The sequence below is a fragment of the Gopherus evgoodei genome, chromosome 23 (assembly GCF_007399415.2).
Source record: "Gopherus evgoodei ecotype Sinaloan lineage chromosome 23, rGopEvg1_v1.p, whole genome shotgun sequence".
Lineage (NCBI taxonomy): Eukaryota > Metazoa > Chordata > Testudines > Testudinidae > Gopherus > Gopherus evgoodei.
In genome coordinates, this window is record NC_044344.1 from 15471624 (window position 1) to 15494935 (window position 23312).

The 23312-nt window shown below is 48.6% G+C and overlaps 1 protein-coding gene across 6 annotated transcripts in view; it reads right to left on the reverse strand.

Moving 5' to 3' along the window:
• The window catches only part of LOC115639022 (zinc finger protein OZF-like), a 42244-nt gene extending 19442 nt beyond the window's left edge, over positions 1–22802 (reverse strand). For 2 of the 6 annotated variants that reach the window (XM_030541286.1, XM_030541283.1), the window contains exons 1-2: positions 22333–22499; positions 14052–14140 (exon numbers count right to left, since the gene is read on the reverse strand). Coding sequence is in view for 1 of the 6 variants with exons in the window: in XM_030541284.1 (XP_030397144.1) it covers positions 22333–22372 (40 nt within the window). In the remaining 5 variants the exon portion in view is untranslated. Of the gene's footprint in view, positions 1–14051; positions 14141–22332 lie in introns of all 6 variants that reach the window. The other 4 variants (XM_030541289.1, XM_030541287.1, XM_030541290.1 and 1 more) reach the window with 4 other exon arrangements.
• Positions 22803–23312: the final 510 nt, after the last annotated feature.

Sequence of the window (23312 nt, forward strand, 5' to 3'; positions counted from 1 at the left end):
CTTCTGGAGGCAGTACACCTTTGTATCATGATGGCACTTCAGTGCATCCAAATGATTTGAGTCGCCTCCTAAACACCATCTCTTTTGGGGTGCTGCAGCCATAAAAAACAGTTACTTAACTTTTGTAACTGTTGCTCTTTGAGATGGGTTGATCATGTCCATTCCGTTCTAGGTGTGCACACACTCATAGGGTTGGCTGTGGCGCCCTCTGGAGTGCCACACTCATGCAGCGGCCACTGACACTGGCCCTACACCCTCTCAGTTCCTTCTTGCTGACAACTCTGACAGAGGGGCAGAAGGGCAGGTAATGGCATGGACATGAGCTACACATCTCGAAGAATAACAGTTACGAAAGGTAGGCAACCATTTTTCTTCTCATGTCAATTCCATTCTAGGTGACTCACAAGTATCATTCTCGGAGGCAGGCTCAGAGTTCACAGTCTTGCAGTATTGCCCTGCCAAAGCAGCATCATCTCAAGCTTGGTGGGAAAGAGCATAATGAGATGCGAACACATGGACGGACGGCCAGGTTGCAGCCAGATAAATTTCCTGGATTGGCACCTGTGCCAGGAAGGCTGCTGCTGATGCCTGCGCCCTAATGAAGTGCACCACCATGATAGTCGGTAGGGGCACCTTCACCAGTTCTTAAGAGTAGTGGACTCAGGCCGTGATCCAAGACGAGATTCTCTGGGCAGTCACTGGACAACACTTCATTCTGTTTGCAACAGCAACGACCAACTACGCTAGCCTTCAAAACAGCTTCGTTCGATCTATGTGGAAGGCCAGCGCCCGTCTGTTGTCCAGGGTATGCAACCTGCATTCTTCATCCATTGCATGAGGTTTTGGACAAAAGATCAGAAAGTATATGTCTTGACCAATATGAAACGGGGAGACAACCTTGAGCAGAAAAGCTGGGTGCAGATGCAGCTGGACCTTGTCCTTATAGAAGACCGTATAAAGCAGTTCTGACGTGAGCGCCCTGATTTCGGACACCCTACGGATCAAAGTTATAGCGACCAAGAAGGAGATCTTCCAGGAGAGAAGCAGAACGGAGCAGGAAGCAAATTGGGGATCCATGAGCCTTGACAGCACAAGATTTAGGTTCCAAGGGTCCTAGACATGAGGGTAGAGGTGCTCCAGACCTTTCAAGAACCGCGCCGTCATGGGATGGGTGAAGGTGGAAAGACGCAACGGCTGCCAGGTGTACCCTGAACAAAGCAAACAGGTCCACCTGCAGAGTCTCCCACCTGTGGAATATTAGGTTGCCCACCTCTGGATGGAGTTGCCATTCATGATGAGACAAGAAGGCCTTGCTGAGGTGATCTGCCAGGAAGTTCCTGGTTTCAGGCAGGTGGGCGGCTACCAGATCAACGGCATGCTGCACACGAAAGTCCCAGAGACTGAGTGCCTCCAAACAAAAGGCTGAAGACCTGGCACCGTCCTGCCTGTTGATGTAATACATTGCAGTGGTACTGTCCGTCAGAACCTGCATGTCCGAGACCAGGGTGAGCAACAGGGACAGGATCATGAAGGTAGCTCCTTGGAGCACCGACTTCGGATCCAGCCACCAATCCAGGAACAAGAGGATGTGGCTCAGCATCATGACCATTCGGTCCAGGGCATGCCTGGTGGAGGATATAGACAGAGGCCAGCCATGCTTGCAGAGGCCGCAGATGAAGTTGAACATGGCTGACCATGTAAGTGCCTGCAGCCATATGGTTCATCAGTTGCAGGCACATGTGGGCCATGGTGAACAGGTGGCTCTTTATATAGGAAATCAGGTCCATCATGGTCCGAAAATGCACCTCTGGAAAGCAGGCCCTGGTCTGCGAGTTGTCAAGATCCACTCCAATAAATTCTATGCATTGCACTGGTGTCAATGTGGACTTTTCTGTGTTTATTAGCAGGCCCAGGTCACTGCAGGTGGAGTGCAACAGATCAAGACTCCTTTGCACCTGCCCCAGATGAGCCAGTCCATCAAGATACAGGAAGATCTGGACTACTTGATGTGTCAGGTAAGCTGCCACTGGCATCATGCATTTTATGAACACTCTGGGAGCTGAGGACAGGCCAAAGGCTAGTGTTGTGAACTGGAAGTAGCGCCCAGCTAACATGAAATGCAGGAAATGCCTATCCCCCAGGAATATGTTGACATCAGAGCAAGTATCCTCTAAGTTGAGAATGGCATACCAGTATCCCGGATCCAGGGAAGAGATGCTGCAGGCCAGAGAGACCATGTGAAACTTCAACTTCTTGAGAGGCTTGCTGAGGTGATGCGGGTCTAGGATGGGTTTTAGGCCCCCTTTGGCCTTTAGGATTAGGAAGTCGCGGGAGTAGAATCCTTTTTCTTGTATTTCCCGAGGAATTTCCTCCACAGCCCCCAAGTCCAGGAGCTTTTCGACCTCCTGAATGAGGAATTTCTCATAAGAAGGGTCAGTGAAAAGGGGCAGGGAAGTGGGAGGGAGGGATGGCCAAAAATTGCAGGGTATAGGCCCGAGCTATTATGTCCAGTACCTAGCGGTCCAACATAACCTGCGACCAAGCCAAACGGTAGGGAGAGAAGGATCCAGGTGGCTGACTGGGGCATCACTCTCCGGTGCACTGTCAAAATGAGCACTTTTGGCCCCCTAGACATTTGGCGGGTTCAGGTTGTACAGGCGAGCAGAAGGAAGAAGGGCATCCACAGCTAAAACTAGCATCCCTTCTTATTGCAGAGCCCTGATGGGGTTGTCAGAGTCTTGGTGGATGGGGCGGCTGGAAGTGCTTTCTAGCAGACTGTGGCACGTGCACGCTCAACGAACAAAGAGTAGCTCTAGTGTCCTTCAACCCGTGCAGCCTGGCATCCATCTGCTCGGAGAAAAGATCAACCTCGTCAAAGGGGAGGTCCTGAATTGAAGCCTGCATCTCCTGGGAGAAGCTTGCTGTTTAGACCCAGGAGCTGCATAACAACCGCCCATGCAATAACCCGAGCCGCCGAATCCCATGCCATCTACAGGGAGCATCTGGCTGCCGTGGTACCCTCCTCCATCGGGTGCTGAATTCTTGGCCCAGACCTTCTTCTTCTTGCTTCCTGGAACTTTTTGAGACTGTCCCAGATGTTAAAGTTATATCTGCCCAACAGGGTCTGATGGTTTTCCACACAAAATTGTAAGCTGGTGGTAGAATAAACTTTTCTCCCAAATAGGTCAAGCTTTTTGGTCTCTTTGTTCTTGGAAGTTGAGGTGGTGTGACCTTGTTTGTCCTTCTTGTTGGTTGCAGACACAACCGGTGAGCCTAGGGGTGGGTAGGTATAAAGGTATTTGAAAGCCATAATGAAATACTTCTTCTCGGCTTGTTTTGAGGTGGGAGGAACGGAGGAGGGAGTTTGCCATAGGGTCTTGGCTATCTTGAGAACCCCTTCATGCACAGGCACACTGACCATAGAGGTTAAGAGGACACTGAAAAGGGTGTCACGTCCTGCTCCACTATCTCCTGCACCTCCAGCCCCAAGTTCTTGGCCATATGCCAAAGTATGGCCTGATGCTCCCTAAAGTCATCCAGTGGGCTAGCCCTCAAAAGTCCTGTAACTGCTTTGTCCAGGCATGATGAGGATGACTGGACTGCTGGGGGAGGTCCTAGGGTATTGACTGCCACCAGGGATGGAGGCAAAGTGGTAGGCAAGGGTTCCTCCACTCTGGTCTGCGAACAAGCCCACAGCACGAATCCCGGAGCACTGATTGGTGGCACTGACATGGCAACCAAGGAGCGCTACGGAGGGCATCATCATATCCGGTATGCCCCATAAGAACATAAGAACGGCCGTACCGGGTCAGACCAAAGGACCATCTAGCCCAGTATCTTCTCTACCAACAGTGGCCAATGCCAGGTGCTCCTGATGGAGTGGACCTAACAGGAAATGATCAAGTGATTTCTCTCCTAATATCCACCTCCACCTTCTGACAAAGAGAGGCTAGGGACACCATTCCTTACTCATCCTGGCTAATAGTCATTTATAGATTTAACCACCATGAATTTATTCAGTTCTTTTTTAAACGCTGTTATACTCCTAGCCTTCACAACAGCTTCAGGTAAGGAGTTCCACAAGTTGACTGTGTGCTGCGTAAAGAACTTCCTTGTATTTGTTTTAAACCTGCTGCCTACTAATTTCATTTGGTGACCCCTAGTTCTTGTATTATGGGAATAAGTAAAAAACTTTTCCTTATCCATTTTCTCCACATCACTCATGAATTTATACGCCTCTATCATATCCCCCTTCAGTCTCCTCCCTTCCAAGCTGAAGAGTCCTAGCCTCTTTAATCTCTCCTCAGATGGGACCTGTTCCAAACCCCTAATCATTTTAGTTGCTCTTTTCTGAACCTTTTCTAGTGCCAGTATATCTTTTCTGAGATGAGGAGACCACACTCTATGCAGTATTTGAGATGTGGGAGTACCATCGATTTATATAAGGGCAATAAGATATTCTCAGTCTTATTCTCTATCCCGTTTGCTTTTTTGACCGCTTCTGCACACTGCGTGGACATCTTCAGAGAATTATCCACAATGACTCCAAGATCTTTTTCCTGACTCGTTGTAGCTAAATTAGCCCCCATCATATTGTATGTATAGTTGGGGTTATTTTTTCCCAGCGTGCATTACTTTACATTTATCCACATTAAATTTCATTTGCCATTTTGTTGCCCAATCACTTAGTTTTGTGAGATCTTTTTGAAGTTCTTCACGGTCTGCTTTGGTCTTAACTGTCTTGAGCATTATAGTATCATCTGCAAACTTTGCCACCTCACTGTTACCCCTTTCTAGTCCAGATCATTTATGAATAAGTTGAATAGGATTGGTTCAAGGACTGACCCGTGGGGAGCACCACTAGTTACTCATCTCCATTCTGAGAATTTACCATTAATTCCTACCCTTTGTTCCCTGTCTTTTAACCAGTTCTCAATCCATGAAAGGATCTTCCGTTTTATCCCATGACAGCTTAATTTATGTAAGAGCCTTTGGTGAGGGACCTTGTCAAAGGCTTTCTGGAAATCTAAGTACACTACGTCCACTGTATCCCCCTTGTCCACACGTTTGTTGACCCCTTCAAGAACTTTAATAGATTAGTAAGACATGATTTCCCTTTACAGAAACCACGTTGACTATTGCTCAACAGTTTATGTTTTTCTACGTGTCTGACAATTTTATTCTTAACTACTGTTTCGACTAATTTGCCTGGTACTGACGTTAGACTTACCGGTCTGTAATTGCCGGGATCACTTGTAGAGCCCTTTTTAAATATTGGTATTACATTAGCTAACTTCCAGTCATTGGGTCCAGAAGCCAATTTAAAGGACAGGTTACAAACCTTAGTTCATAGTTCTGCGACTTCATATTTGAGTTCTTTTAGAACTCTTGGGTGAATGCCATCTGGTCCTGGTGACTTGTTAATGTTAAATTTATCAATTAATTCCAAAACCTCCTCTAGTGACACTTCAATCTGTGACAGTTCCTCAGATCTGCCATCTACAAAAGCTGGCTCAGGTTCGGGAATCTCCCTAACATCCTCAGCCGTGAAGACTGAAGCAAAGAATCCATTTAGTTTTTCTGCAATGACTTTATTGTCTTTAAGCGCTCCTTTTGTATCTCGATCATCAAGGGGCCCCACTGGTTGTTTAAGCAGGCTTCCTGCTTCTGATGTACTTAAAAAAACATTTTGTTATTACCTTTGGAGTTTTTGGCTAGCCATTCTTCAAACTCCTCTTTGGCTTTTCTTATTACATTCCTGCACTTAATTTGGCAGTGTTTATGCTCCTTTCTATTCGCCTCACTAGGATTTGACTTTCACTTTTTAAAGGAAGTCTTTTTATTTCTCACTGCTTCTTTTACATGGCTGTTAAGCCACATGCTTCAATATGGCCACTGCGCTGGCCGCTGCCTGTGCTGCCACTGTGGTGCCGCAGATGATGGTGTGGGTTCCGATGCCCAATCTCGCCAATGGGACCTGGGTGATGGGCTGAACTGGGCCTCCATGCTGAGGAATCGCCTTCTGGCGACCAAGGAGGGGCCCTGACTGTTTACTGGTCGTGGCTACCAGCGAACGCTGACCAGATGTGGGAGACTGGTGTCAGTACTGGGGAGAATGAGAATGATACCAGAGCCAGAGAGAACAGTGCTGAGACAGGGAATGCTCCCATTGTGCCGGCAATCGGCCTGACATCTGGAGGATGACCGACAAGAGGATGAGTGGTGTCGGGAGAAGTATATGGAGTGTTAAGCCTGTACTGGTGAGTAATGTCAAGGGAATCTTGCCTTGGTCTGAGTGATCGATGACATGACTCAAACCTGTCCTGGGATCCTCGACACAGTGGAGAGGATCCTCGCCTTCTGTCTGGTGACCGGCGGTGTTCCCCTGACCCTTTAGGGGTCTTATCAGCTGGCTTGCCTTCTTGGGGAGCCTTAGCCGAGTACTGTGACACTGGAGTCATCAATGGAGCAGGTGGAGACCTGTGCGCTCTCTGTACCTGGGGAGCGTGGAAGGACGACGGTGTAGGCAGGGTTTGGGTCCCATATCGCTCCCAGTGGTGGACCATTGGGGGGGCACAATAACGCAGCTTCAGAGTAGGCTGGCGGCCAGGGCCGGGTCCCTTGGACGATGACACTTGGGCCTTCTTGCTTGGTGCTGGGGAGGACTTCTTACCTTTCTTCTTTGCCACCAGGAGGAGCTGGGTGCCGGTGGTGCATTGCACATGGAGCCGAGGTGCTCGGTGCGTCTTGCCTGGACGGCTCGGAAGCAGGACGGAGGGCAGACTCCATCGGAGAGCCCTAAGGTGGATATCCTACTCCTTCTGGGTATGGGGCTGAAAGTTCTTACAGATCCGGCATCGATCCTTGATGCGTGATTCCCCCAAACACTTAAGGCAGCTACTATGGGGGTCATTCACAGGCACTGGCCTGTTGCAGTCCAACCAGGACTTAAAATCAGGAGACCGGGGCATGCTAGGACCCTAATGACTAACTAACAAACACTTTACTACTACTTAACAATTACGTAACCACTATTGTATACAAACTATATATAAAGGCCTTAAGGCACGAAGTTCATAAGAGAAAAAGAACGCTAGCTCTTGCTAAGCAAGGAAGATACTCTAACTAAACACCACGGGCGGTAAGAAGGAACTGAGAGGGCACAGGCCTGGTGGCGCCTGATATATTGCTGCCTGAAAGCGGCACTCCAGAGGACACAACAGACCCTATGGGTACACCTAAGGCAAAAATCTCCGATGACTACGCACGTGGGCGCAAACACACCTAGAAAGGAATTGACATGAGCAAGCACTTAAACATGGGATTTACAGATCCCTTGGTTAGTTTGATAAAACAAAACTGAACTTTGAATTTATTTTGGTAGTCATCTTCCAAGCTTTTTCAAAGCCTCCTCAATTTCATCTCCTTCTCTCTCTGTCTCCTTGTCTAAGTCTTTTTGCCCTCAATGACAGCAAACTGATGGCTGACAGATATTTGTCTAACCAGTTTTTAAAAACCTCCAGTGACTGGGATTCCATAACCTCTCTTGATGACCTATTCCAGCACTTATCGATCCTCAAGGCTGGAAAGCTTTTCCCGATATCCAACCTAAGCATCCCTTGCTGTAGATCAAGGTCCCTCTTCTCCTACCCCAATGCACATGGAGAAAAAGTGATCAAAATCCTCTGTACAGCAGCCATTAATTCAGCTGAAGACTGGTATCAGGTCCTCTCCCACCAACCCCAGTCATCTTTTCTCAAGACTAAACATGACCAATTCTTTCAACCTTTCCTCACAGGTGATATTTTAAAATAGAGAGCTAGCTTTGTGGATGTCGAATCTCAATGGATATGAGCAGGGTATGATTGCATTTGTCAAGGGAGAGAAAAGAATGGTGCAATAATTGTGACAGGAGACAACGAGAGCCTGGATAAGAGTTTTACCAGTGTGGATGGATAAGAAAGCCTGTATCTTAGGGACGTGATTGCAGAAACAAAATGCAAGATGTAGAAATAGGCTGCATGGGAGGACCCAGAAAGAGGCCTGTGTTGCAGCATATGTGCAGCGCACAGATGTGAGTGACAGAAGGGACAGTGGTGGTATCTGCAGTGATACAGAAAGGAGACGGGGGGTGGCTTGGAGGAATATTAAGAGCTGTGTTCTGCCCATTTTAGCTTTTGAACTTGAGCTGATGGCCAGACATCTATGAGGAAATGTCAGAGAAACAGGCTGTTATTTCAGATTGGGGAGAAAGACAGGTCTGGAACAGACAGATCTGTGAGTTGCCAGCATAAGTAGCTGAATTTGTGTTTGTGGATGAGATTACTAGAGATAAAGTACAGAGGAAGAAGAGAAGCAGACCAAGGACAGAGCTTGTATAAGGCCTGTAGAAAGCTGGAGTGGGGACGAGGAGGATTGTCCAAGGACACACTGAAGGAGAGATCACAGAAGTAGGAGGAGAAGCAGGAGAGGATAAGGGAAGATCAGATTTCAAGCGGTGTCATAGAATCATAGAATATCAGGGTTGGAAGGGACCTCAGGAGGTCATCTAGTTCAACCCCCTGCTCAGAGCAGGACCAATTCCCAACTAAATCATCCCAGCCAGGGCTTTGTCAAGCCTGATCTTAAAAATCTCTACGGAAGGAGATTCCACAACCTCCCTAGGTAACCCATTCCAGTGCTTCACCACTCTCTGAGTGAAAAAGTTTTTCCTAATATCCAACCTAAATCTCCTCCACTGCAACTTGAGACCATTACTCCTTGTTCTGTCATCTGCTACCACTGAGAACAGTCTAGATCCATCCTCTCTGGAACCCCCTTTCAGGTAGTTGAAAGCAGCTATCAAATCCTCCCTCATTCTTCTCTTCTGCAGACTAAACAATTCCAGTTCCCTCAGCCTCTCCTCAGAAGTCATGTGCTCCAGCCCCCGAATCATTTTTGTTGCCCTCCGCTGGACTCTTTCCAATTTTTCCACATCCTTCTTGTAGTGTGGGGCCCAAAACTGGACACAATACTCCAGATGAGGCCTTACCAACGTCGAAGAGAGGGGAATGATCACATCCCTTGATCTGCTTGCAATGCCCCTACTTATATAGCCCAAAATGCTGTTAGCCTTCTTGGCAACAAGGGCACACTGTTGACTCAAATCCAGCTTCTCGTCCACTGTAACCCCTAGGTCCTTTTCTGCAGAACTGCTTCCTAGCCATTCGGTCCCTAGTCAGTAACAGGGATGGGATTCTTCTGTCCTAACTGCAGGACTTTACTCTTGTCATTGTTAAACCTCATCAGGTTTCTTTTGGCCCAGTCCTCTAATTTGTCTAGGTTCCTCTGTATTCTAGCTCTACCCTCCAGTGTATCTACCACTCCTCCCAGTTTAGTGACATCTGCAAACTTGCTGAGAGTTCAGTTCATGCCATCCTCCAGATCGTTAATGAAGATATTGAACAAAACCGGCCCCAGGACCGACCCTTGGGGGACTCCGCTTGAAACCGTCTGCCAACTAGACATGGAGCCGTTGATCACTACTCGCTGAGCCCGACAATCTAGCCAGCTTTCTATCCATCTTATAGTCCATTCATCCAGCCCATACTTCTTTAACTTGCTGGCAAGAATACTACGGGAGACCGTATCAAAAGCTTTGCTAAAGTCAAGGAATAACACATCCACTGCTTTCCCTTCATCCACAGACCAGTTATCTCCTCATAGAAGGCAATTAGGTTAGTCAGGCATGACTTGCCCTTGGTGAATCCATGCTGACTGTTCATGATCACTTTCCTCTCCTCTAACTGCTTCAGAATTAATTCCTTGAGGATCTGCTCCATGATTTTTCCAGGAACTGAGGTGAGGCTGACTGGCCTGTAGTTCTCTGGATCCTCCTCCTTCCCTTTTTTAAAGATGGGCACTACAGTAGCCTTTTTCCAGTCATCCGGGACCTCCTCCATTCGCTATTAGTTTTCAAAGATAATGGCCAATGGCTCTGCAATCACATCTGCCAACTCCTTTAACACCCTCGGATGCAGCGCATCCGGCCCCATGGACTTGTGCTCGTCCAGTTTTTCTAAATAGTCTCGAACCACTTCTTTCTCCACAGAGGGCTGGTCACCTTCTCCCCATACTGTGCTGCCCAGTGCAGCAGTCTGGGAGCTGACCTTGTTTGTAAAGACAGAGGCAAAAAAGTCATTGAGTACATCTTCTGTCACTAGGTTGCCTCCCTCATTCAGTAAGGGGCCCACACTTTCCTTGACTTTCTTCTTGCTGCTAACGTACCTGAAGAAACCCTTCTTGTTACTCTTAACATCTCTTGCTAGCTGCAGCTCCAGCTTGGCCTTCCTGATTTCACTCCTGCATGCCTGAGCAATATTTTTATACTCCTCCCTGGTCATTTGTCCAATCTTCCACTTCTTGGAAGCTTCTTTTTTGCATTTAAGATCAGCAAGGATTTCACTGTTAAGCCAACCTGGTCGCCTGCCATATTTACTATTCTTCCTACACATCGGGATGCTTTTTTCCTGCATCCTCAATAAAGATTCTTTAAAATACAGTCAGCTCTCCTGGACTCCTCTCCCCCTCATGTTATTTGCCCAGGGAATCCTGCCCATCAGCTCCCTGAGGGAGTCAAAGTCTACTTTTCTGAAATCCAGGGTCCATATTCTGCTGCGCTCCTTTTTTCCTTGTGTCATGATCCTGAACTCAACCATCTCATGGTCACTGCCTCCCAAGTTCCCATCCACTTTGGATTCCCCTACTAACTCTTCTCAGTTTGTGAGCAGCAGGTCAAGAAGAGCTCTGCCCCTAGTTGGTTCCTCCAGCCCTTGGACCAGGAAATTGTCCCCTACACTTTCCAAAAACTTCCTGGATTATCTGTGTACCGCTGTATTGTTCTCCTAGCAGATATCAGGGTGATTAAAGTCTCCCATGAGAACCAGGGCCTGCGACCTAGTAATTTCTGCTAGTTGCCGGAAGAAAGCCTCGTCCACCTCATTCCCCTGGTCTGGTGGTCTATAGCAGACTCCCAACACGACATTACCCTTGTTGCTCACACTTCTAAACTTAATCCAAAGACTCTCAAGTTTTTCTGCAGCTGACAGGTCAAGGAGGAAGAGGACCGAGTACTGGCTCAAAGCTTTGCCTAAAGACAGGTCATTAGAGGTTTTGGCAAAAGAAGCCTCAGTGAAGCCTTCCTACCTCCACCAGACCCTCCTACTTCCTAGACCAACCACTCTCCAACCTCGTCACTCTCCCTGTCCCTCTAACTGCAGTGTTCCCCACTCCCAGCTAACCCACATCACCTATCTAAGACCCTCCCTCAACAACAGCACCACTGCTGGGCCCTCCACCCCATTTGTCCAACTCACACCATTACCAGCTCACGAGAGCTTCTCTCCCTGATACCCTCCATCCTACTCCTTACATTGTACCCAAACATCCCTGATTCTCTCTAAGTTAGTCCTCTACATCCTACTTCCCTTCATTCCCTCTGCTCTCAGCCCTCCCGCCTATGTGTCACCCCATTAACACCAGTTCCCCCATCATCTTTCTCCCCTCCTCATCTTCTCCCTTGTATCAAGGACTCCCCTCACACTGACTCCTGTCCACAGATGAGTGCACCTAATTGCCATATTCTCCATGCATTTAGAAAGTTATCATAGTAAACCACCAGCTGTACTAGATTTAAGGTTCAGCATTACTCTCTGTTTAAAAGCCAACTATTCTAATTTCTCTAAAATGTACATGCTTATTCACATTGTCCTGAAATACACTATTCATCATGTGGGTGCAGGACACGGTTAGTGAACCAAAGATGGGGTTAATTGCTCCAGAGGTTCCTGAGCTACAGCCCTCTGAAAACAAGCTTTTGATCAAAATCATCTTGCTCTGCTAGCATTCTCTTGCACACAATTGCGGCTCAAACTGTGGTTCTCATTATCTCCTGACGGCTAGTCACTTGGCATCTATCTAAGCTGGTGTACGGTGCACACTGCCTGTTTGGGGAAGCAGTACCAAGTAAGTTAATAACTGTAGGGCTTGGAACTTCAGATCAGCAAAAGCCAAACTGATAAGAACATAAGAATGGCCAGAACATAAGAATCGGGTCAGAACAATGGTCCATCTAGTGCAGTATCCTGTCTTCTGGTAGTAGTCAATGCCAGATGCTTCAGAGAGAAGTAACAGAAGGAGCTATTCAAGTGATCCATCTCCTGTCATTCACTCACAGCACGTGGCAGATAGAGGCTTAGGGACACCTAGAGCATGGGGTTGCATATCTGACCATCTTGGCTTGCGTGGTGGGGTGGCAGCCCCACCCCCATGCAAGAGGCGGCTAGGTAGGCCAGAGAGGCTGTGCAGGCTAGCAAACAATCAGGAAAGGGCTTACAGAGAGCCAATCAGGGCTGAGATTGGAGACGGCCAATCAGGGCTCAGCAGCATGGCCTTATATAAAGGCTGCCCAGGAGAGCAGCAGACAGTCTGTCCTAGACCTTCATGGAGGAAGGTCTATCTCCAGAGCAGGAGACCAGCACCTTGGACAGAGCAATGTTGGGTAGGCTCAGGGGGAGCAAAGTAGGGCTCTAGCCCAATATCTGCCAGACTGCAGGCCCTGATAGAAAAGGCCTAGAGAGTGTGTGGGCCAAGAGGGGAAGTGGCCCAGGGTCAGATGGACAAGAGGAGAGAAGAAGGGCAGGGAGGCTGCACTAAAAGGTTCCTGGGTTGGGACCCAGAGTAGTGGGTGGGCCTGCCCCCCACTTTCCCCTTGTACTGCACCTGGTAATGCAGTAGGGTGGCTGAAACAAACTGCAACTGGCCCTTGAGACAAAGGGCTAGACTTAGGAGGCTGTGGTTGGCCACTGAGGCCAGTTGCTAACACCCCGCCTGGAGGGCAGTGGTCCTGAAGAGGATGCCACGAGCTGGTGAGCGACATAGACTCAGACAGCAACCTAGGGCAAAACAATGGGTGGGACACCACCAGGAGAGGGCACTCCGCTGGACTGAGCTAATTTCTGGAGACAACCAGCAGGAGATGCCAGGTGGTGAGTCCCAACCTTGTTACATAGAATCATAGACTATTAGGGTTGGAAGGGACCTCAGGAGGTCATCTAGTCCAACCCCTTGCTCAAAACAGGACCAATCCCCAGATTTTTACCCCAGTTCCCTAAATGGCCCCCTCGAGGACCCTGGGTTTAGCAGGCCAATGCTCAAACCACTGAGCTATCCTTCCCACACAGCTAGTAACAGTTGATGGACCTATCCTCCATGAATTTATCTAACTTCTTTAACCCAATTATAATTACAGCCTTCACAACATCCTCTGGCAATGAGTTCCACAGGATGACCGTGCATTCTGTGAAGAAATACTTCCTTTTCTTTGTTACAAATCTGCTGGCTATTAATTTCATCACGTGACCCCTGGTTCTTGGGTTATGTGAAGGGGTAAATAACACTTCCTTATCCACTTTCTCCACATCATAGTTCCACCCACACTCCATCATGAGAGCAGCCCAGAAGCATCAGGGTGAGGGGAGAAAAAAATACCCCCATGCCTCCCAGCAGAGTGAGGGGGCAGGAGTCTTCACATTCATCACTCAACTACTAGCCAGAGGCTGATACAGGAGATGCAGCCCCCAAGCAGGGTCCAGGGACAACTACCTGATGCAAACTGCAACACCCTCCTCATTGCCAGCAGCTGGATAGGAGGGGATAAGGTGTCTTTATATCTCACAGCAGCCTCTGGCCAGGCGGTTCAGGCTCCAGTACTGAAGTGTGGTAAGTTTTTCCTAGCCCAGTCTGGGGGGAGAGGAAGGGGGTTTCTTTCCTGCTTGACTAATTAGGGAATTCCCATCCACAAACCATAGGAGTCTGTTGCTGGGATCTAGGAATCACAGTAAACAAATCTCAGCAGGTTTATCACACTCTGTCCCCCTCCCTTTCTCTACCCTGTGGCTTTCCTGCCCCCTCTCACCCCTAGCCCAGCCCCCTCAGAAGTGCATACCTCCTCTATATTTACTGCCCTTCTCCCTCCAAAGAGAACCCACCAGTAACTCCCTGATAATCCCTACCTCAAATGGCTTCACTGCAGCCATTTTCCTTCTCTGGTCCCTGGAAGGATGAAAGGGTCTGGCAGAAAACATGGATGTTGAGCTGCAGCCTGTTATGGCAAAAAGGGCAATGGGGACATGTCAGAACAGGAAATAATTTCACAGCACAATTCCCCCAGGCTCTCTCTGCACACAGATGATCTAGACTGTCATGCAAATAGAAAAATTCAAAACACAGTAATGGGGTTGGAGGGGGAAAGAGGGTTATCTACCCAGACATGTTAGAAAAGGAATTCAACCAAACAAACACAAAGTATCCAATAAGTTCTTGGAATGTACAGGGGACATGTGTTTTCTTTGAGAGGATGGAAGCAGTAACTGAAACAGGAATGAATGAATTAGGAAACTGAAGGTGGAGAGCAATATGGGCAAAAGTGATAAAAAATTATCGATGTTGCAGTTCTATGAGAATGAAGGCATGAGAGCAGCAGAATAAGGACAATGGACGTCCAAAACGCAGACTTCAACCAAGTTGGAGAACTGGTAGGTGAGGTCCCATGGGAATAAAATCTGAGAGAGAAGAGAGTTCAGGAGAGCTGGCTGGCAGTTCCTCAGAGACAATACTAAAGACGCAGCACCAGCAAAGGATCACAATGTGAAGGAAAGACAGAAAGAGTAAGTGGCCAATATGGTTCTTCCATAAGCTCTTTCATGACCAGAAAATAAAAAGGAATCCTATAATAAGTGGAATCATGGACAAATTTCTATAGATGAGTACAAAAGAATTGCACAAGCATGTGGGGACAAAAATCAGAAAGATTAACTCACAAAATGAGTTACACCTTGGAAGTGACACAAAAAAGCAATAAGATAAGGGTTCTATAAATATATTAGGAGCAAGAAACAGGGGAAGGAAAGTGTAGGTCCTCTACTTAGCAGAGAAGAGCCAATAATAGATGACGGCAACAAGACAAAGGTGTTTAATGCCTTTTTACATTCACTAAAAAAATGTAATTGTGATCGGATACTTAATTATTCTTAGAGGGGGAAGGAACAGAAACCACAATGGGGAAATAAGAATTTGAAAAAATATTTACATAAATTTAATTTATGTAAAGTCAGCAGGGCCTGATGCAATTCATCCTGGGCTACTCAAGGAATTAGCTGAAGCAATCTTGGAACAGGTAACAATTATCTTTGACAACTCCGGGAGGATGGTGAGGTCCCACAAGACTGGAAAAGGGTAAACATAAAACAATGAAGACCTGGGGAATAAAGACCACTCAAGCCTAATTTAGATACCCAGAAAGACAAATGTATTAAACAATCAATGTATAAGCACCTAGAGGAAAGTAAAGTGATAAGTTATAGCCAGTATATATTATCGAATACAAATCAGGCCAAACCAATCTAATTTCCTGCTTTAGCAGGCCTTATAGATCTGGGGACACGGTAGAGATATCTGGATTGCAGTAAGGCCTTGATAGAAGACCCCATGACAGCCTCATCAGCAAACTAGGGAAATGTGGTGTTCTGGAAAGTCTGTACTCAAAGAGTAATTATTGATGGCTCGCTGACAAACTGGGAGGATGTAGTTAATGCAGTCCCACAGGAGCCAATTCTTGATCTGGTACTACTCAATATTTTCATTAATGACTTGGATAATGGAGTGGAGAGTGTGCTTATTAAATTTGCAGATGACATCAAGCTGGGAAGATCTGCAAACACTTCAGAGAACCGGATTAGAATTCAAAATGACGTTTATAAATTAGAGAATTGAGCTGAATGAACAAGATGAAATTTAATAAAGAAAAGTGCAAAGGATCTAGGGGTTATAGTGGATCACAAATTGAATCAGAGTCAGCAATGTGACTCAGTTGTGACGAATGCTAGTTCAGTACTGGAATAGGTGACCAAGGGAGGTTGTGGAATCATCATCATTGGATGTTTTTAAGGACAGGTTGGACAAACACCTCAGTGTTGGGGGCTGGACTACATGACCTCTCATGGTTCATTCCAGCCCTACAGTTCTGATTCTATTCTGAGGAAATGTTTGGTCATTTTATTACACCACCGACCCAGCCCACCCCACTAGTACTAAACAACCTAGACATTTTGAAACCCTCCCAGTAACGAAGTCTGGGAACCAAATATGAGACAAGAGCAGAACAAAGAGAGTGACTTCCGAAATTTCCTCTGACACTGTCCCCAGGGCAGCACACTCCCACAGCCGGGGGCACAGGGAACATCAGGAATTGGCTTTTCCCTCCCTGCACCTCACCTTGTTCACTGGAAAGTGAATCTGCCCAGGGATGCTGCAGTAAGTGTGTGGAGGAAGGTTAGTGATCTGGGAATCTCTCTTCCCAATTATTTCTCCCATTGCCCTTATATCTCTCTCTCCTTTTTCTTCTTGTGTTTCCCATCTCCTGTCCCTCCCCCTCTGGCAGACAGCCAGCCATTCCTGGGTGTTCACTGTCCTATGGCTGGATCGGCTCCTGTAATTGCCATGGGGAGGAGAGATGTAAGGTGAGGCAGGGCTATTTGTGCAGAGTCACTTTCAAGCCCATCCCCAGCACGTTCCCTGAGGTCTCTATCAATCACCTGGAGTCTCTGGCTCAGATGTTGGTGCGGACAGAGCCTAGAGCTGACCCAGGGAGCTAATTACAGCTGGAGAAAGTCCTCACCTTGCCTGGTCATAGAGGAATCTTCACTCCAATGCACTCCCAAGCCTTAACCCTACTGGGGGAGCAGCAGCTGCTCAGTTTGGGCTCCCAGATCACAATGCAGGTAGCAGCGCCTGGCCCAGGAAGCTCAACCCCCAATATCCTGAGGAGACAGTGCGTCAGATAGAGACTGAGGGCTCCCCCCCCCCAATTAGCAACAACTGAAACCTCCCTCCCCATAGGGACATATACTGATTTTATTTGCCCCCATGTTAATCTGGAGTTACTTCATATTCTTCCTTGAAGTGTTTCTTAATTAACACTTGTCTCAGTAAGACCAGAAACATGGCTCAGGAGGGAGGAGTCCAGAGTCCTTTCCTCCTCCCTCACTCCCTCTCCCGCTTCTTCAGAGAAGGATTCACAGTAACAGTTTTCCCTCCAAAACCTAAAGTTCCTCCAGTTTTGAAAACAGGGAGAAAAGCAAAGCCTGTCATGATTTCATATCAATAATTGATAAATGGATAGAAAGTTATCAGCAGCTCCTGCTAGCCATTCACACAGTTGGGAGGAGCCCTGGGTGATGCTTCTTTAACAGGAGAATGGATGGCATGGAGGAGCCAAATTTAATAAATTTCCAAGCCCGGTGACTGGCAGATAATGGCCAGTAGGGACCCACTCCAGAAACAACTACCTCTTAGCACGGGGCGAAGGAACTCCTCATGAAGACCATTCAACATGTGGGTTTGGGATACTGCTGGTGAACATGGTGAGGAGAAAGTGAGGAACTTATACAGTAGCAGTACAGTAGCATGGAGATTCTCACCCACTCTGGGTACAGACTGGGCAGTAAGGAGCCAGGCAGACTGAGCCCTCATCCTGTGCCCCCTGAAGAAAAGGGTCCTGCCAACTGTCCTGTGAGCAGCTGGGGGACACTGTTCTCCCAAACAGGGGTTGGGAAAGAAATGATCTCATATGAGACGGGAAGTTGACCATTTAACTCCCTGCAACCGCCAGGCTGGAGAATGACTAAGACGACAACATTCCCTCCAAAAAAGGAGAACTTGCTGCAACTAAACATGGGAACATCTCCAAACACAAGATGCTTTTTAACAGACATTTGATAATTACATGGAAAAAGACAAACTCTGACAGCTGACATCCATGTTAAGTCATTTAAAAAAAAAGGGTGGAAATCTGGAAAATTTTTGATCAATTTTCAAAAACTAAAAAGGAAAGTAGAAAAATGTGAGGGATTTTATATTGATAGTCAATAGTAGGTAAAGAAGTAAAAAGTGAATTTCATATTGTTATTTGACAAATTGAGAGAAAATGGGAAACATTGGAAAACATTTCTAAATATATTCAAAAATTTGAGAAAAGGTCAAAATCTGAGGATATTTTATGTTAATGTTTTATTATTAGTGAGACATGGAAAAAATCTCAGGGAATATTAAATTAGAAATAGATAACTAGAGAGAAAGGAGGGCAAACTTTTAGGATATCCTCTTGAAGAAGAGATCTATGTGTAGCTCAGATATGTCTCTCTCACCAACTGAAGTGGGTCCAATAAAAGGTATTACCTCACCCACCTTGTCTTTCTAAATGCAAAGCAATGCACACTGGTGAGAAACTGCAGCTACTTATACAATGAGGGGTAAACTAACTATAAAATGTATCCCATCGATACAGCTTTATTTTAAGCAGCAGTAATGCAAGGAACCTACAGGCCTGTATCTTGTATGACCGGGATCGGCACTCTTTTGACACGTGGCCCATCAGGAGGCAGCAGCAGGGGCGAGTAAGTGACTGGCAGCTGGGCAGAGCTGTGTTGAGCAGCTGGGGGTAGCATTAGCCAGGACTGTGGGTATGACTACACTTGCAACTTCAGAGCGCTCCTGCGGCAGCACTTTGAAGTGCGAGTGTGGTCACAGCGCCAGTGCTGGGAGAGAGCTCTCCCAGCGCTGCAGGTACTCCACCTCTCTGAGGGGATTAGCTTACCACGCTGGAGCCGCGCTCCCAGCGCTGGGGCACTGTTTACACTGGTGCTTTACAGCGCTGTAACTTGCTGCGCTCAGGGGTGTGTTTTTTCCCACACCCCTGAGCGAGAAAGTTGCAGCGCTGTAAAGCACCAGTGTAGCCATGGCCTGTGTAACCTTCAGATGGACAGTCTCCAGTGGGGACTTTTTCCTTCTGTCCTTTTCTGTGCCTTGTTGCTGGTGTGACAGATTTATGTTACCAATCTGCCCAGGATGTCAAGTGATTAGGTGAGGCCGCAGGATTTTTAGGGGAGGAGATGGAGGAGCACACCAAGTGACTAAATTTTAAAGCTTTATTAATAAAATAATAACAGCGGAGAGTGCTGAGGAGCCCCACGTTACTTAAAGGAAGGAAAAAAGCAAAGTGTTAGTGCCCCAAGCCCTAACCCATTTTATACTTACACCCCCACTACTCAAGCCAAGGTGTAACATAAGAAGGGAAAGGGTGGATGGGAGTTTTTGTCCTGTGCACAGGTTGTTTAGGGTTTGCTGTTGATTTCTGATTTGCTTTGGCTTTTGGGGTTTTTTTGAGGGCGTTTTGTTTAGGGACCTTTGTTTTTGGTGTTTTTTGTACCAGTTTAAACCAGCTTTTTGTAGCTTTTTAAAAACACACCAACTTTAGGGATGCAAAACCTTGTTTTTCCCCCCCATTGGCCTCTGCCGTTGTGCTTGTTTTTGCACTTTTTGCAGTTTTGCTTAGTTTTCTTTATGGCTGGCTGGGGTTGGGTAAGAGGTGAATGCAGTTGCAGACTTCTTGTCATGACCTTGGACCGGGGCCAGCATTTTATTTTTAGACTGAACTAGCTGAAGTGTGGAGTTAACCCCTTTTCTGCCTTTTTCCCCTCCCCCTTTGGCCTCTTGCAACCTGAAAAAGAATTTTCTACTCCACACTCTCACCTTTAACCCTTCCCAAAATGCCTTGCAATGCTTGCAACAGCATTAGCAACATACAATGTTAATTTGCCTCTCCAGGGGACCTGAGGGAAGGGGCCATTGTGTTGTAACACTGGCAGAGAATGGCCACCCCATCCCACCCCAGAGGCAGCTATGTCTCAGGGTTCTGCAAGCTGCACCCATAAAGCCCCTTCTCGTTTGAGGAATGATTCAGGACAATTACCCAAAGAAGAAAGAGAATTTGCTGCAGGTCAAACATACCAAATCTGAGACTGTTAAATTAACATTGGAGAATTAGAGAAAAAATGGGGCCAAATCCAAAAAGGAGACTAGGGAAAGTGTTAATAATTGCTCCATCAGCACCAACCCTTCATGGAGCAGTTGCTGGTTTTACACCTGAAGGGAGACTTCCTTTCTCTGACTCCTGTCCACGGGGCCATGGTAGGAAGTGGTGACCCAGTGAAGCTGAGTTGAGACTGATGCAAGATAAGCAAAGCCAAACCAGCTTCCCAGAGTACTGGGTTGGAAGCCGGTATGGCAGGTGGGCCTGGGTTCCCCTACATCAGTGGTTCTCAACCAGGGGTACATGAACATCTGGGGATACACAGCAATCTTCCAGGAGGTACATCAACTCATCTAGATATTTCCCTAGTTTTACAATAGGCTACATAAAAAGCACTAGTGAAGTCAGTACCAACTAAATTTCCATACAATGACTTGTACATACTGCTCTATGCACCATACGCTGAAAGCATGGGGTGTGGGTCCGTGGTGCCTGAGCACCAGGAATATTCCTGGCCCGGGGCCTGGCTCCAGCAATGTCTGAGACCAGGTCTCTCCCTCAGCCCAGCCTTCCACCCCCAGGTGCTCCCTGCCATGCATCCCCTGGGTGATTTAAAATGCCCAACCCACTTACTGGCAGTGCAGCGGAGCTCAGCGGCTTCCTGCCTGCTCGCTCTATGTGGCTGACAACTCCTCCTTGCAGTCCCTGGGAAGGGTGGGTCTGGGTCTACATGCGCTGCTCCTGCCCCTAGCCCCCTGCAGCCAATAGGAAGCTGCAGGGGCCGTGTCTGGGGGTAGCAGCACGTGGAGGCCCTCCGGGCCCGCCCTGCCTAGGAGCCCTAGGTAAGCACTGCACTCCCCCTCCACCCCCTCCCAGAACCTGCACCCCCTACCCCTTTCCCACACACCCCCTCCCACCTCCAAACTCCCTCCCACAGCCTGCACCCCCTATCCCAAATTCATAGGTTCCAACTTTTGCTGGCACTGCCGGGTGCTCAAACACCCACTGCCCTGGCCCTGCACTGCCCTGGCCCTGCCCCTGCCCCAACTCCACCCCTGCCCTGCCCCCATTCCAACCCCTTCCCCAAAGTCCCTGCTCCAACTCCGCCCCCTCTCTGCCCCTATTCCAACCCCTTCCCCAAATCCCACCCCAGTTCCGCCTCTTCCCTCCCTCCTGCCCTGAGAGCACCGCATTCCTGCTCCGCCCCCACCCCCCTGGCTTGTTACACCACAAAACAGCCATTTTGCAGTAGCAAGCGCTGGGAGGAGGAGCAGGATGGGGCGAGGTGCAGAGCTCAGGGGAGGAGGCGGAGGCAGGGTGGAGTGGGGAGCCTGGATCTGCACCCACCAATTTTTCTCTGTGGATGCTCCAGCCCCAGAGAACCCATGGAGTTGCCGCCTATGCCCAAACTCCTTTCCAGAGCCTGCACTCCAAAACTCCTCCACATACCAAAACTCCCTCCCAGAGCCTTTGGCAGGCGGGGGGCAGAGTTTGGTGGAGAGGCGCTCTGGCCATCCTGGGCACAACTAAAATTTCTACAAACCTGCAACCTCTGCAAATGATTAGGAGAGAATCCAAATGGCTTTTACAGGAAGATACATTTCTTGTTAAATCTCTTGCTCTGATGAGGAATCTATTTCTGATTTTTAGTATTTTTCACGAACCAATCTCTACAAAATGAGGAGAGAATTGTTACAGGTTTTATAGGAAGCTTCCAGGAGAAGTTTTTCACCATCACTGATCAGGTGTGAATTCCTCATTTTTAAATATTTTTCACAAACTTCTCTTCCAAGTGAGCAGGAGTGCATCTTAACAGCTTTTTGAGGAAGAGTCCAGAAGTTTATCCCTAGAACTCATCCATAAGGAATTTCTCATTTTTAGTATTTTTCACTAACCGATCTCTTCCAAACCAACCGGAGATAATCCTTATGACTTTTACAGGAAGCTTCAAGGAGAAGTTTTTCACCAGCACTGATTGGTAATGAATTTCTGATTTTAAGTATTTTTCACCAATCAGTACCAAATGACCAGGAGAGCATCTGAAAAGCTTTCATAGGAAGATTCCATGAGAAATTTATCTTTAACACCAATCAGCAATGAATTTCTCATTTTTACCAATGTTCACCAGCTGTTCACTACCAAATGACCAGAAATGCATCCTTATGGCTTTTACAGATGAATTTACAAGAAGTTTTTCACTAGCTCTCATCCCTAATGAATTTCCCATCATTAGTTATTTTCACAAACCGATCTCTTCCAAACCAACAGGAGAGAATCCTTACAGCTTTCTACAGGAAGCTTCCAGGAGAAGTTCTTCACCGGCAGCGAGCAGCAAAATAATTCTCGCCCCTGAGAGAAAGGCGCGTGTAGCGTTTGCACTGCCCTTGGTTTACTTTATAACTACCCGGTAAAAGGGAGACACTCACCGGCCAGGCTCGCTCCCAGGGCGCTGGGACACGCCGCCATTTCTGGATCAGACACTTGGGGTACGCAAGTGACCCACTACCCGACACTAGCCCCTGGACTAGACCCTGCGCCCCCCCCCGATTACCAGCAGCGAGGCGGGCGGGGTCTCCCTGGCTGCCGGGGCCACCCGCTCGCTCCGCAGCCCCCGGCGCCAGACGCGGGGCCCGGTGGGGGCTGAGGCTCCCCCAGCAGCGCAGCAGCTCGGCCCCCGGGCCACGAGCAGTCACGTGAGCAGCGAGGGGGCCCCGGGGGCCCCGGGGGCGGGTCTGAGAGGCGCCAGACGGGGGTTGGGCCGGCGAGTCTCTGCGGGGGGTCAGGCTGACCGCGGGGCCCGCCCTGACCTGGGCTGGGGCGAGCGGAAGCGCCTTCGGGGCAGGCTGGGAGATGGGACTCCGGACTCTCCCGGGAGCGGAAGTGACGTTGGGCGGGAGTGATGACGAGTGGGCTGTTCGCGCGCGCGGGCTCTACGTGGCTCGCGGGAACCGTTGGCGCCTCTCACGGGGACCGAGGAGAGTTTTGTGCCACTCGAGAGCTCGTCTCTGCCCCGCCCACAGCGGCCGCTGCAGGGACAGATGGGAGCCAGCCCCGCCATGTCTCCCGCCTCTGGGCATGCGCAGATGGGGGGGGGGGCCGAGTCCCGCATGCGCAGAGGCAGAGCTCGCGGAGCACAGGCGCGTGCCCCGCAGCTCGGGTAGCCCCGCCCAGGGGCAGGGAGCCGGGGAAGAAGGGGAGGGCGGAGTGTGGTCAGCGGCGGGTGAGCGCTGCGCTGCCGCTCCATTGTGCGGCGGGGCGAGACCCTCATTAACCCCCCCCCCGTGCCCGGCCTGGGGCCGCCCCGGGCTGCAGCCTGCGGGTAACGGAGAGAGACCCGCGGGGGGGCGGGGCGAGACCCTCATTAACCCCCCCCCCGTGCCCGGCCTGGGGCCGCCCCGGGCTGCAG